The sequence below is a fragment of the Malania oleifera genome, chromosome 3, assembly GCF_029873635.1.
Source record: "Malania oleifera isolate guangnan ecotype guangnan chromosome 3, ASM2987363v1, whole genome shotgun sequence".
Taxonomy (NCBI): Eukaryota; Viridiplantae; Streptophyta; class Magnoliopsida; order Santalales; family Ximeniaceae; genus Malania; species Malania oleifera.
The window spans coordinates 117,520,029-117,534,992 of record NC_080419.1 but is presented as its reverse complement, the minus strand read 5'-3'; the positions used below and the strand labels follow the sequence as shown (position 1 = coordinate 117,534,992).

The following is a 14,964-nucleotide window of genomic DNA, read 5'->3' as shown; positions in this document are numbered from 1 at the left end:
AAATTTTCTCTTTTCTTATTTATTTTTATTCTTACTATTTTCTGGGTTTCTACATTTTATTATCCCAATCTCCTAAGTTTTTTTGACACGTCATTTTTTCAATAAATAGTATAGTTTTAATGAAATCATGCGTCAAAATTTTAACTAGGTAATAAATTATGGTGTTGCATTATTTTTTGTTTAAAAAAGTCGGTTTTTATAAAAATTCACCCTTTCTTATCAAGATTATCAGAAAATTTACTTGATATTTTTACTGCTTTTCTAAACTTTACTATTGAAAAAGGTAAAAAAAAAAAAAATGGATTGAAAATTATCATGTTTTTTTTGTCATTTGGATCAAACATTTGACATATTTTTATTATTTATTTATTTTTAGTGGTTGACATTAAAAAAAATGTTGGCCATGTTAGATGATTATATATATATATATATATATATATATATAGAGAGAGAGAGAGAGAGAGTACTAGCCCATAGAGAATTTTAATGAATTTTAATCTTTTTACTATAACTTATAGAAAAATAACTTTTTCAAACTCAAATCTTTTAAAGTAATTTTTCTCAATTATTTTTTCCTAATTATGTACAAACACGAATCTATAATATAAAGCATACAATATTAATAATTATCCATTACTAGAAGTTAAAGTAAGTAGATAAAAATGAAGAAACATTATAAGCTTGTTGTATAATCATTAAAATACCCTTAAAATAATAATTAAAAAAATCTGTACAAGGAGTGAGTTAATGTTGGGCAATTATAACACTATAATTTAAATTATCTATATTTTAACTTTAACTTGAGTGTTGAAGAAGGTTCCGAACCACATTAAGATTCTTTTTTTTTTTTTTTTTGCATATGCCGGGTTTCCTAGGCTTACGCGAACCACATTAAGATTCTTCTAAAACCTCTTATATTGGTTATAAAGGATTGTTAAGGATTTATGAATGTCAATATTAGAGCTTGATTTGTAATTTCAATAATTATTTTTATGTATTCTTATATTAAAATTTTAAAATCTTATTAAAATTTTAAAGATTTCAAATCATACCAAGGGACCATTTGTTTGACCTTCGAATAGAGGCTACACCTAAACTAATTCACTAAATAAGTGAACTGATTAGACATCAGAGCATTTAGTAGCAGTTTTAACCTTTCTTAAAATTTCTCTCATAGAATCATACATGGAATCATGTATCCTTTATAAAAAAATGAAAATGACAAAAAACTCAATACCCAAGTGATTAAAATTAAAGTAATAAATTTTCTTTTTGTATTGTATAAATTATATTATTTTTGTTTGTAATTATTAATTAAATATATGGCAAAAAAGCATTATTTAAGTTAAATTTAAAACTTTAACTTATGTAATTGTTCATTATTTTTATCAAATATTTATATGCTTAAGTGTTAAGAAGGTTAAAATTGAAAAAGAATACAATGAAAATTCATTTACAAAATGAGATTTGAATTTAGCATCAACAATTAACACTTAATTTTACCAAATACCCTATGGCTCTTCTAATCTCTTGTTTTCATTCATTGTAGGGCATTGATTACGATTTATGAATGTAAAGATAAGAGCTTGATTTGTAAGTTGAACAATTACCCTATATTTGAGAGATCTTCAATTTAGAGTTGTATTGATTTAAATACATAAAATATAAAATTTTATTAAAACTTGTTCAAATCTATCTGAATCCATATTTAAGGTCTGAAATCCATATTGTCAAAACACATTTTTTAACTTACAATAACACTTCTTCATTTGACCATGGTTGTCAACACTCAGTAGACATGGGAAGTGGGATAAGCAACTAGTTCAAAAAGCAATATTAACAATTTTTGTAAATGAAATAAAATAATAATAAATCAGGTGACAAATTTTAATTTGCATCATAATAAAAATTATTAAAATGAAATAAAAATATACAAATTTTATAAATAACATCTATTTAGAAGTTCTATTCAAAGTTTTTGATTCATTAAAAGAAGAAAAATTCAAAAAGGGATTTGGTAGCCTATGAACTAATGATACATTAATTAAGTTTGCAAGCCAATGAATTTAATATAACTCCATTAAACTTTAAAATAGTTTCTATAAAGTCAAGTGGAATTCAAATAGTTTGGGAGCCCTTAGATTTTTATTTTTATTTTTTAAAAAACATCTTTATGATACCCTATAAATCAATTAATAATGCTCATGCAATAATCACCTATGAGGATAACAATAACATTACAAAAATAATATAGAAATACATATTCTACATCTTTACAAGAAATTTATCTCCAACAGAAATGGAAATGGTTTACACTCAAAACTGTTCTGTTCTAGGGGAAGCCAGTTAAGCTAGCTAGCTAGCTACTAGCTATGGAGGAGCTCTAGCTAAATCCATGGATGTTCTTCGTGGACAGCCGTTTCAGAAACTCATAGGTTGTGATCATGGTCGCCGCAGACATGGACATGGAAGCCCACCTCGGCCCCAACCCTCTGTAACAAGCTCCCAATCCTCCTTCCTTCACCAGATCCCTCACCGTCTCCACCGCCGTCGCCGCCCTCCGCCCCTTCCCCTCCCCCCCCAACACCTGCATCCTCGTCTTTATCGTGTCCAGCGGCGTCGTTATCAGCGCACACACCCCACTCGCCACTGCCGCGCTCACCCCCTGCACCGCCACCGCCGCCGCCGACTCCGCCCTCAAAACCCCGCCAACACCGTCGTCTTTCTTCCCGGCGAAGCGACTGCCGACGCCGCCCCATATGAATTTGTGCGCCACGGAGTACGAAGCCCACCAAACCGCGTTCGAAGGAGCGTATGTCAAGATTGAAATCCCAAATCCTCTGTACAGGCCTCTCGGACCATCGGTGCGGACAATTCTTCTGAAGGCGTCGATCCCTCCTCGGTACCTGTAAGAATCGACATTAGAGACGATGGATTTGTTGCCATTGCCTTGAACCATCAGCCTCTGGCTCACGACGTCGATGGGGGTCCACACGAGCTGCGCCGCCATGGCAGAGCTTAATCCCGCGGCGGCGTTGGCTATTGCCGCCGCCGTAGTCTCCGAGAACCCGAGCCTGATTGTGGCGTCGCCAACCCTGCATTTGGTGATTTCGAGAGCTCCCATGTAAAGGGCTCGAGCCGGGATCGTACCCATTAGAGATGTCCCGAAGCCTCTGTAAAACCCCCTTAGCCCTTCGTATCGCATCACAGAGAATGCGGTTTTAATGCAGGAGATTTGAACTTGGGATACTTGTTGCCGGGTTTTTAAAACGACGGCGGGGTAGAGCACGGCGGAGACGCCGGAAAATAGTGCCGCGCCGAGAAAGAAGAACCTGGACTTGTCGAGCATGTGCCAGTCCACATCGGCGGGGAGATGGATTTCCGCCGCCGCCGCTGAATCATGACCCTCCGCTGTTCTCAAATTCATCTTCTCAATCACGATCACGAAATTAAAGTTGACCCACTTCAGGAATTATTAGGCTGAATCCACTAACAATACGAATCGCTATTCTGATTCCACACAGAAAACTAAACCGCCGCTTGCGAGGAACCTCTGTTTTAGCAGAGATATGAAAACAATCGCCGATCCACCCTTTAATCCTTCGATATTGCAAAGACCAAAACTTGCAGAAGTGAATCTAAAGCGAGCGAGAGAGAGAGAGAGAGAGAGAGAGAGAGAGAGAGAGAGGGATGCCCAGATCGATGTAAAGCAGATGAGCAGAGAGAGAGGGAGAGAGAGGGGAGCTTTAAGACTCACAGATTTGTACAGAGCAGTGAAATTTAGTGAGGGTTTAAGCGGCAGATGGAGGAAGGAAGACAGGCGTCGCGTGCCATGGCGGGGGAGAGCTTTTCTAGGGATTCACAAATTAAAGGGAGTGGGTTGACGTCGATGAGTACCACTGAATCTGCTCTTACCTGTGGGTGTTTCCAATTCCGCAGGTGAAACCAATGGATTATGCATTAAAAAAGTTATCTTTCTGTTTTGGTACTGTCTTTTTTAATACTTCCCATTTTCTATTTCTCTCCATTGGCCAAGCCTCTGGATTATGAATAAATTAATATATTGTAGTACTCTGTTTTTTTTTTGTTATTATTATTATTATTATTATTATATTTACACTTCTATGTTCTTGCCCACTACATAACTTCATTAGCCAAGCCAATAGATTATGAATAAATAAATATAAATTTTTTTTGTTACCATGTTTCTTATTTTTTTACATATTTCTCATATATATATATATATATATATAAATTTTTTCAAAAGTATTTTTATTCTATGTATCTCAGCTGCCTTTAGTCCTAATTTGCCTACCTTAGTTAAAGATATATAAAACATATTGAGATGTGAGTTTTTTTTTATCAAAATATTAATAAAAAAAAAATAAAAAACACAATAATGAGTGAATTGGACTTGTTAGTGCATTAATAAGGGGAGAGAGGAGAGAGAGGGGAGGGGGTACTTTGCTGGGGGGTCTGATTGCAAAGGGGCTGGGGGAGTGAGCCTGTCAGGCGCAGTGTAACGACCCGACCCTTTATACGGACCTAAATGTTACCATTCATACATAATACCTATACCTATTAAACATACATAAACAACCCGCCCTAAATAGGGACATACGGGTATAACTCATATATAACTGTAATGTAAATGTTGCGGAAAAATATAAACATTTATCGGGATTTCTAATAGACATATACTAGGGTTTGCTCGTCATATCCTTAATTACAGACATTCATACCTAAAACATAACTAGTTCTGGCAATATCCAAATAAAATACTCCAACTACATTTATTACACAAACAAAACGCTTATGTAAATTAAAACCAAAAACCACCTTCCCATTCCCTCTAGCAACTAAGACTAATGTCCTGAAAGACCTGAAAACAAAGATTGTATAATGGGGTGAGACACTTCTCAGTAAGGCGGAAGATATTACAAACAGTGTGTGACCACATATGCTTATTTCAATTTAAAACTAATCTGTACCACTAACATTTTCAATACTGTAACGCAATAGATATATCGACATAAGTACTATAAATTTTCCCTATAAAAGCTTTTAAATCATGTATATGAATATTTAGAACGACGACCAGCTTGGTATGACATATTATGTAACGACCCGAATAAAATGGCAGTTAAATAATGAAAGAAAAGGGATATCGAAACCGAAAACAGAAGGAAGCCGTCGACTTCGTCTACGAATACAGGGGATTCGTCAATGAAGACTTTAAAGATTTCGTCGACGAACACAGGACTTCGTCGACGAGAAAATACCGAGAGGGGTTCTGAGGCAGCCTGAATTTCGTCGACGAATACAGGGCCTCGTCGATGAAATTTGTGAAGGACTCGTCGACGAAATCTTCTGTTATATATATATATGAAAATCCAGATAATTTGGCTTCTTAAAGAAGCCAACACTCCCTCTCTCTCTCCCCTTCGGCTCACTCTCTCTTTCTCTCTCTCTCTCTCTCTCTCTCTCTCTCTCTCTCTCTCTCTCTCTCTCTCTCTTCGTTTTTGGGCTATTTTTACATATATATATTATATATATATGAAAATCCAGATAATTTGGCTTCTTAAAGAAGCCAACACTCCCTCTCTCTCTCTCTCCCCTTTGGCTCACTCTCTCTTTCTCTCTCTCTCTCTCTCTCTCTCTCTCTCTCTCTCTCTCTCTCTCTTCGTTTTTGGGCTATTTTTACGCCGGATCAACGATCTGAAGTCACCACGACGCCTCTGGCGGAGTTCTCTCCAAATATGCTGGAGCGAATCGTGGGAGAAAGCTAGTTGGAAATCATCCCAGAGTTGAGGTAAGGCTTTTTAAGTCATATTTGATCTTACACTAGTTATAAGAAATGTTATGCACATGAAAATACTGAAGTTTAAGACTGGGGGTTTACAATTTCGGAGTATTGGTCAAGAAACGCCTCAGGTGTTAAACTTGAATGCTTTTGGGTAAAAACTTTCTACTCAATTTGTGGGTTTTTGACAGTTGAGGAAAATATTGTATGCTTAGAAATACTAAACTTTAATTCAGGGATTTTTCATTTTCAGGGTGTTGAGTTAGGAACCCTGCGGGTGCGGGGTAGTTTTATTAGGGGCATTCCAGGAATCAAGTAAGGGGATAAACTAAACTAGTACTATTTTGGAAAATACTTATATATATATATATATATAGTTATCATTTGATTTATGGAAAATGTATATGTTTATATATGTATGTTTTATATTTGCAAAATACTGTGAAAATGATCGTATGTTGAATATGTGGAAAATCTACTATGTGGTATGAGTAAAAATGTTGTGAAATGCTGTTTTCTGGCAATGTGGATGAGATGAATTTTTATGATGGAAAACCGGCGTACGGGCCAGATGTTTTCATATATATATATATGGATGTGGTTTTCCGGCGTATGGGCCATCCTATGTGATTTACCGGCGTACGGGCCGTGCTATGTGACTGTGATTGCCGGCGTATGGGCCGTGCTATGAGATGTGATTTGCCGGCGTACGGGCCGCGCTATGTGATTAATGTTTGCCAGCGTACGGGCTGTGCTATGTGCAGCTGGCGTACAGGCCGATGATTTTCATGATACATGTATATATGTGAAATGATATGATTGATGTGAAAATAAATGATATGAGATATTTATGTATCACAGTTTCAGTATATGTATATGATATCAGAACCTAGTTGGCTTGGTTTAGACTAGCACTTGCACGGTATCGTTGCTATGTGTCCATGGTCCTCGTGATCATGATATCTGTGTTAATGCCGCTGTACGGAGTGGTGTGAGATTGGATGGTCGATGTGGTTACTTTAAGAAGTGTGCTGTTATCGCCCCTAGTGTACAGACCAGTCTGGGTAGACCCATCGGACCTACAGACTAGACTATTGACTTGGCAGTGGTCGGCCAACCATTGTTAGGTCTCACCTTCGGGCCACACAACCCAGTCATGTGGGGGTAATACATGACAACAGTCAACTAACCTACCAGGAATGGTTTTATGTTATTATTATTATGATATGAGATGAGATATGTTATGAAAATGTCGTATGTTCTGCCATGTTGATTTATATATATATATACACATATGTTTTCCTAGATTGATGAAACAGTACTAAATGTGTTATATATGATATATGTTGAACACAAATTACTCATGTTGCCACACACTAGTATTAGTTTATTTCCCTTACTGAGAGGTGTCTCACCCCTAAATCTTATACATTTTCCAGGAGCCCCTGATAGGAGAGCGGGAAAAGCCCCGCTGATCTAGAGCAGTGATTACTCTCTTTGGAAGGGTAAGTTTTTGGTAAGGACAATTAGGATTTTTGTGGGAATTGTCCCTAGATTTATTTTTGTGATGTATATATACTGAGAGATAGTGTTGGTAGTACTCTGGTCTGATGTATTGCACCTTATGACGAGATGTATATGATTTTATACTTTCTGCTGCGTAGGCTTCTGCTGTATGTTCTGATGTATCCCTGGTACCCACGGGTCCAGGTGGATTGTGACCTGCTGAGTTGTGATGTTTGATGTTGATATTATTATAAATATATATATATATATATATATATATGTGAAAAATGAGCGGGTCGTGACATATTACGCCTATTTACCCCGTGGCACGGGTTGTGCATTGATAACTCTAACAATGCCATATTCGTGCAGGTACTGTCAAGTATCTATTGTATAGTACGACTGCCCCCAACTGGTCTATTATTTCACCAGTGGTTTCATTACTCCTGCAAGCTGACTATCTCTGTACTCACACTGATTCACACGTGTGGTTGCACTGTACTTTACTAGCTACGGAACTGAGCCTTTAGTAACGGGAGTATCTTTCAACCCCTTTATCTGAAGTATGTTTCAACTCCTTTAAACTAAAGTATCTTTCAACTTCTCTGGTAGCAAGCTGTGGTTCCATTTATCATATATACAATTTACAATAAGATATAATACCCTATACAATTTCAGTATTTTCACAAACTCATACAATCACATCGGGTATAAACCGGCACACACCCTCTCGGTTTACCCTTTTTACGTACATAGCTCGGTATATAACCGGCACCTATTTTCCACATTTTCTATATAGCAAAATAGAACTCCAGTTCCTATAGTTCATGCAAGTAATACAAAAGATTCTCACATTCTATTTCATTGCACATGTCACACTAGTTTAATCAAAAGTCTGCTATATAGTACATAATACAATAATCATCATTTAAATAATAAATAAGGGTTTCAAGCATCTCCTATATTAATAATAATGCAAATAAGGAAGTTTTGAAAAGTTTGGAGATCATATGCCAAAACCTGTATTTTTATCAAAACCGTAAAATCGCAAAACCGACATTTTTACCTAATGAAATTTAGTAAATAATAGTCAAATCATACATATAAACATAAACTATCTTTTTAGCGGTTTAGGTTTACAAAAAGACTGTTGTAAAAAAATTCCCCCTACCTTAAATCCGGAAATAGAAACACGTACGGATTGGTCCAAAACAATGACCCAGAATCCTCGAAATCTAAAAACCACAGAACATTATTTCGCTACAATCTCGACTACTATCTAACTACTATCTAACTACCTAATCGAAGATGGAATCAGATCCTTCACTCGATTTTTGGAAAAATCTCGAAAATCTTCAAAACGACGATCCGATTCGCTATAATTGTAGAGCTTCCTCTCCTGATCTACATAGGAACCTATGATCGTAGACACAGACGACGAACGACAAAGGATCGTAGAGAGAGAGAGATAATTCGTTGGTTCTAGAGTGAGAGAGAGAGAGAGCTTTTGGGGTTTCTTAACCCTTAAGCAACTAAAAAGGATATTTATAGGGATTTTGATCGAGTCAAACTTGTCGACGAGGTGGCGCCTTCGTCGACGAGCCAGCCACGCAGTTCGTCAACGAAGTCCTACCTTCATCGATGAGCTTCGCTCAGATATTTCTTTGGCTCGCTCAGTATTACTTCGTCGAAGACGCTCCGAAATTCTTCGACGAAGCACTGAAGGAACCTTGTTGACGAACATACTGCCTTGCTTGATGAACCCTGCTGGAATACCCCTTTTCTTATTTATTTTCCTTATTTACGGGTTCGGGTCTCTACATGCAAGCGCAGGGGAGAATAGAGAGGGGAGAGGGGAGAGAGAAGAGGGGGGTGAATTGGGTATTTTAAAAAAAATTTTGAAACTTATTTACCAATCAATTCCTATTTCTATGTTTAATTAATTAATAGCTGGAATTTGATGTTGATTTGAATTACTAAATCAATGAATTCCCTTTTACCCAATTAAATGCGTGTAAAGTTATTCAACATACACAAGCAAGCAAGAAATTGAAATACGATGTGGAAAATGAAAAGGATAAGGGAAGAGAGAATGCAACCACGATTTTACGAGGTTCAGCCAACCCGGCCTACATCCTCGCCTTGAGCAACCCACTCAAGGATTCCACTATAATATCTGTTCCTTAAATTGGGACGAAGCTTCCCTTACAATCCGCTGCTTACAAGAGGTATAACTTCCTCATAATTCGCAGCTTACAAAGAGGTATAACTTCCTCCTCACACCCGGTTCACAACCTAAACCGTGTTTACAATTTAGGCTCAAATCTGCAAACACTCAATGTTGCTTCTAACAAAAGTTGGTGAGTACAATTCAAAGCCCTAATATATAATCATATGATAAAACTTGAAGCTCAGTATGAATGAAACGATAACATCGTTTTATGAATGAAATGCTTCAATACACAATTTCCCTCTTTAACCAAAACTCTCAAGTAATGATATATTTAAAATGCTTTAGAGAATTAGGGTTCTAGTTCACTTTGTAAAGATGCACAAATATGTCTAATGTGAACTTGATAAAAGCCTTATCTTGAATATTTTATCAATCTATATCAAAAAACTTTCTATTAAATATTTAATCACAACTCGATCTTTGTAATATGCAAATGTACATGACATGTAATTCAAAGATCAAAATACTGAGTATAAGATTTTCCAAACAAGATATCCCTTAATAAAATAGATATTTTTGAATACCAAGGATATATTCTCAAGTGTTTTAATATATATATAAAATATGAATCCTATAACTAAATGCACACTTGAATCAAACCATTAAATCAATAACACAACCTTAATCAAGTAACGATCTTGTTTAAAATAAATATGTATATGTATAAGCAATTTCAAGATCAACCTTTTAATACCTAATCAAAAATAGATTTTTCAATAATACGCTCTATGAAAACTATATGTATATACTCTTGAATAAAAAATAATTAATTAATAGCTAAACAACTTTCTCAAGTAATGATATTTTCAAAAACAATTTTTTATATGTATGAACACACATAAGATCAAACTTTTCTAATGATGTTCAATAGCAAGTAATGAGATGAGAAGTTCTTGAAAATAATAACTTGAATGATCAAACCTCAATACAAAGTTGACAATCAAGATGTATAAGAGAGATCCCTTTGAGATTCTAAATTGATTTGCCCAAACTCGATGAGTAGAAGTTAAAGTGTAGGCAATCGTATAGCAATAAGAGCAAGTTTTCAATGTTCTTTCAACAAGATGTGTTCTTCTCTTTCTTAAGTATCTTAACTTAGTTGTAGGGTTTAGATATTTAGTATTTATAGTGTTTTACCCTTAGGATTGATCTCAACCGTTGGATCAAAGAAAAAGCTCTCGAGTTCATTTAATAAAAATCTGATTTTTAAACTTTCCCACGACTTCAGGCTACTAATGTTGAAGTTCAGGCTCCTAAAGTGACTTCAAGCAACTGAAGTTCTAGGGTCAAGCAACCAAAGTACTTCGGCCTTCTTGCTGTGTTTTCCCATTAATTCTTTAGGCTACCAAACTTAATCTTCAGGCTCCTGAAGAAATTCTTCAGGCTACTGAGGGTGAGTTCAGGCTACTGAAGTCCCATTTTTCTCCATTTTTTTTTTTTTATTTAAAAATCTATTTTACTTTATTTCTTAGCTCTTTTTTAAAGGTACTTTCCAAGGTTTTAAGAATATTTCTAAGTCCATGAAAGTTCCCTAATGATATACATGAAATGCATGAATCCTAAAATCATTCTAAGTTATGTTGAGCCTCAAATTAAATCATACGAGAATGTAAATACATAAGTTCTAAATACCCATTCCCAAGATGTTCTTGAACTTTGCCACTTGCATCTTGATTCTTGTACTCTTTGATTTCCATGAAGCTTGCCAAAATGTATCAGCTTTACTTTATGGCTTTCATGACTCGTTATCTTTCCGTGCATGCTTAGTATATGTCCTGTTCACAAACTCAATGCACAGATCAAATACCAAGTGATTTTTCATTATCAAAATTGGATTGGACTTGTAGAGTCAACAATCTCTCCCTTTTTGATGATGACAAATATACGAGTAAACATATATAATGGGTTACACCTAACAAGGCTCCCCTCAATTAATGCATCAAATATTCAATGAATGACAATATGCTCATGTTTATACACAAAGTGTTTAGCCTAAATCCAAATGAAATATGAAATATGCTCATAATGAATATGCTCATGATGTTTCAACTATGACATCAATAACAGTTTCTCCCCCTTTGTATATCTCACCCTTTGCATAACATTAATAACAGTTTTTACTCATTCTTTTTTGCTTCTGATTTTCTCGTGTTATTATTTTGTCTCCTGATTTTTCTCCCGATTGTTGACTCTACGAGTCCAATCCTGTTTTGATAATGACAAATCACTTGGTATTTGATCTGTGCATTGAGTTTGTGAACAAGACCTATATTAAGCATGCATGGAAAGATAACAAGTCATGGAAGCAATAAAGTAAAGCTGATACATTTTAGCTTCCATGACTCATTATCTTTCCGTGTACGCTTAATATAGGTCCCGTTCACAAACTCAATGCACAAATCAAATACCAAATGATTTGTCATTATCAAAATAGGATTGGACTCGAAGAGTCAATAGGGGGTATGATTGCAAATAAAAAAAATGAAAGGGTGAAGGATGTGTCAGGAGAGGGAAAGAGGAGAGAGAGAAGAGGGGGGTCGCTTGGGAGATGGGATGAGGAGAGAGAGAGAGAGAAGACAAAAGCGGAGGGGGCTGGTTCTGCATGCATGGCACGACCACGCGTACATAAAGGGTGTAAATTATTATTTTTTTAAAAGTGAGCAAACTGGCTTTTCAAAAGTCAGTTTGGTAAAATTTTTTTAATTTTTTTTAAAGTGACCAAACTGACTTTTGAAAAATCGATTTGGTAAATTTTTTTGTCTATATATATATATATTCATATCATCCTCAAACTGATTTGATTCGTATCATGTAATGACCTGCTTATCTTATCATATAATAAAACATATTTAATAATAATGTCAACCCGAACCCGTGGGTAACGGGGACACATATGACATTCACAGTGGAAACCTAAGCAGCAGTAAATAAAAATCACATACTTATAACCACAAAATACATAATACCAGGATCAACTACATCCCCAAAACACTGAGTTTATATACAATCTCCAAAACACAAAAATATATATACATATCTAGGAACCCATTACATAAGTTTCCTATCCCTAGATTAAAACTTACCTTCCTAGCGGGGTAGTAACAATCTATCTGAACGGCGGCCTCGATTCGCTGGTCTGTCTAGGTTTCTTGAAAATTATTTAAGTTTGAGGGGTGAGACACTTCTCAGTAAGGAAAAATAAACTAAATACCGCTGTGTGGCAACATGAATATTTAGTGCTATAATACATATACAGTACATTTCATAAGTGGAAAAACATTCATTATAACATACTAAATTATCGTATACTTTCATAATTTCTAATAATTCGTACTGATCATGACATGTATGATATAAATGATAATATTGAAATTTACCCAGGATGTATAGTTAGTTGATCTCATGTATTACTCTCCATGATGGGTTGTGCAGCCCGAAGGCGGGACCCGATAATGGCTGGCCGACCACTGCCGAGTCAAAAATATCTGTAAGTACGATGGACCTGCCACACCCTGGTTCGGACTACCAAGTAGACGTCTACAAATCTACACTGAAAGCCACATCAACTATCTATCTTCCACCCCCTCTACTTGTAGGGGCGGTTAGCACAAGTCTGAACATAATAATCTGATTTGTATAGCAATGGTACCGTGCTCTTGTAACTGAACTGAACTATCATCCGAATTCTGATAACATATAATACATGATAATATACTTGTATAACATAAATAGATTGATAGAATTTTCTGAAATAACATACATACATATGGCCTTGTGCCAGTTTCTTTAATATCTGCGGCCTTGCGCCGAACATTCATACGTAAAACACGGCCTTGCACTGGCTATTAATCACGGCCTTGCATAGAACATTTCATACATATAATTCTAAATAAATAATTCATTTATCATGTATTTTAAAACCATAATGCACTGCTTTATTTCACAATTCCTGAAAACATACCTTATTCATAAAATTGTCATATCATAATACTTCCCACGTAAAATAACATTCATGCCATACATTGCTGTATAAAACCATACATTATATTCTAAAATCATATTTTCTGACATTTCATACATATATATACATTTCAACATAATAGCAGTATTTTCTCAAATATGCATTTTCTCCATAATATACAAATATAATACATGCTTTCCTGAAAAAAAATTTGCTGATAAATAATAATAATTTGAATGGAAAATAACAGCTTTAGTTTATTCCCTTACTTGATTCATGAGAAGAAACCCCCTTAAATCATACTCATCTCGCACCAGCAGGGTTCCCCGTTCAACAACCTAAAAATGATGTTTCCTAGAACTAAAGTTCAGTATTTCTATGTGTACTACGCTTTCACAACTATTAGAAAGTCAAATACTGAGTAGAAAGCCTTACCCTTGATCTGGGATGGACTCCGAACTAGCCCCACCAACGATCCACTCTAGTAGATTTGCAGAGAACTTTCCCAAGAGTGTCGTGGTGGCCTTGGATCGTCAAACCGACGTAAATCCGGCCTAGAAACTTAGAGAGAAGGGAGGGAAAATGAAGGGAGGAGAGAGAGAGAATTCCTTCGGCCAAAAATAACTGAAAATTCGTGTTTAGGGCTACTTATACTCTTGACTTCATCGACGAGCCACGTCTCCTCGTCGACGAGGTTAAGAAGACAATTCGTCAACGAATGCTTCCCTCGTCAACGAAATTCAAAAATGCCCAAAACATCCTCTTGGTATCTTCTTGTCGACGAGCTTAAAGTGCAACGTTATCGACAAACGTGAAGCATTCATCGACGAAGTTTGCTGCCTCCCTCTTTTCTATTTTCATTTTCTTCTCTCTGCATTATTTAAATACCATTAGTCTTTAGGTCATTACATATCATCCTCCAACTGCCCTCCAACTGATAAATATTTATTCTGCACACTCCTTACTATATTTAACACATAGAGATGAAGTTTGGTCCACTTGATTCATCTATTTTGACTTTGGGACTGTATATCCTTCATATAAGGCATGGGAGGAGGATCATTCTGACGCCTTTAAAGGGTGTCAGTGTATGCACACATTAGAGACTATGTGGTATACCCATCCTAGAAGTATTTCGTGGATTCAACGAGCAGGGTTCTATCCACTGTATCAGATTCGGTACATTCGCTTAAATCATCACTTAATTAGTGCATTATTGGAGTGTTGGAAGTCTAAGACACACACATTTCATTTTCCTTGTGGCGAGGCGACGATAACGTTGCAGAATGTCGCAATCATCACAGGATTACCCATTGATGGCGACGCTGTTACGGGCATGATGCAGCAAGACTGGGAGATGTTGTGTCAAAGCCTACTTGGATGCAACCCCCCCCCAACTAGCCGAAGCGGATGAAACGACGCGTCCTTGTCTTTGACATGGATGGATGGGAACTTACCTAA

At 36.0% G+C, this 14,964-nt stretch overlaps 1 protein-coding gene across 1 annotated transcript; it reads right to left on the bottom strand.

Annotated features, from left to right (window-relative positions):
• Nucleotides 1-2,205: 2,205 nt before the first annotated feature.
• Nucleotides 2,206-4,065, bottom strand: LOC131152347 (uncharacterized). Its single transcript, XM_058104184.1, has one exon. It carries the CDS (start codon nucleotides 3,425-3,427, stop codon nucleotides 2,384-2,386), a length of 1,044 nt encoding a protein of 347 aa, XP_057960167.1. The 5' UTR covers nucleotides 3,428-4,065; the 3' UTR covers nucleotides 2,206-2,383.
• Between the last annotated feature and the right edge of the window lie 10,899 nt (nucleotides 4,066-14,964).

Bases quoted from the DNA above. Each gene is read 5' to 3' on its own strand.
- LOC131152347 (XM_058104184.1), bottom strand. From the start codon at position 3,427: ATGAATTTGAGAACAGCGGAGGGTCATGATTCAGCGGCGGCGGCGGAA.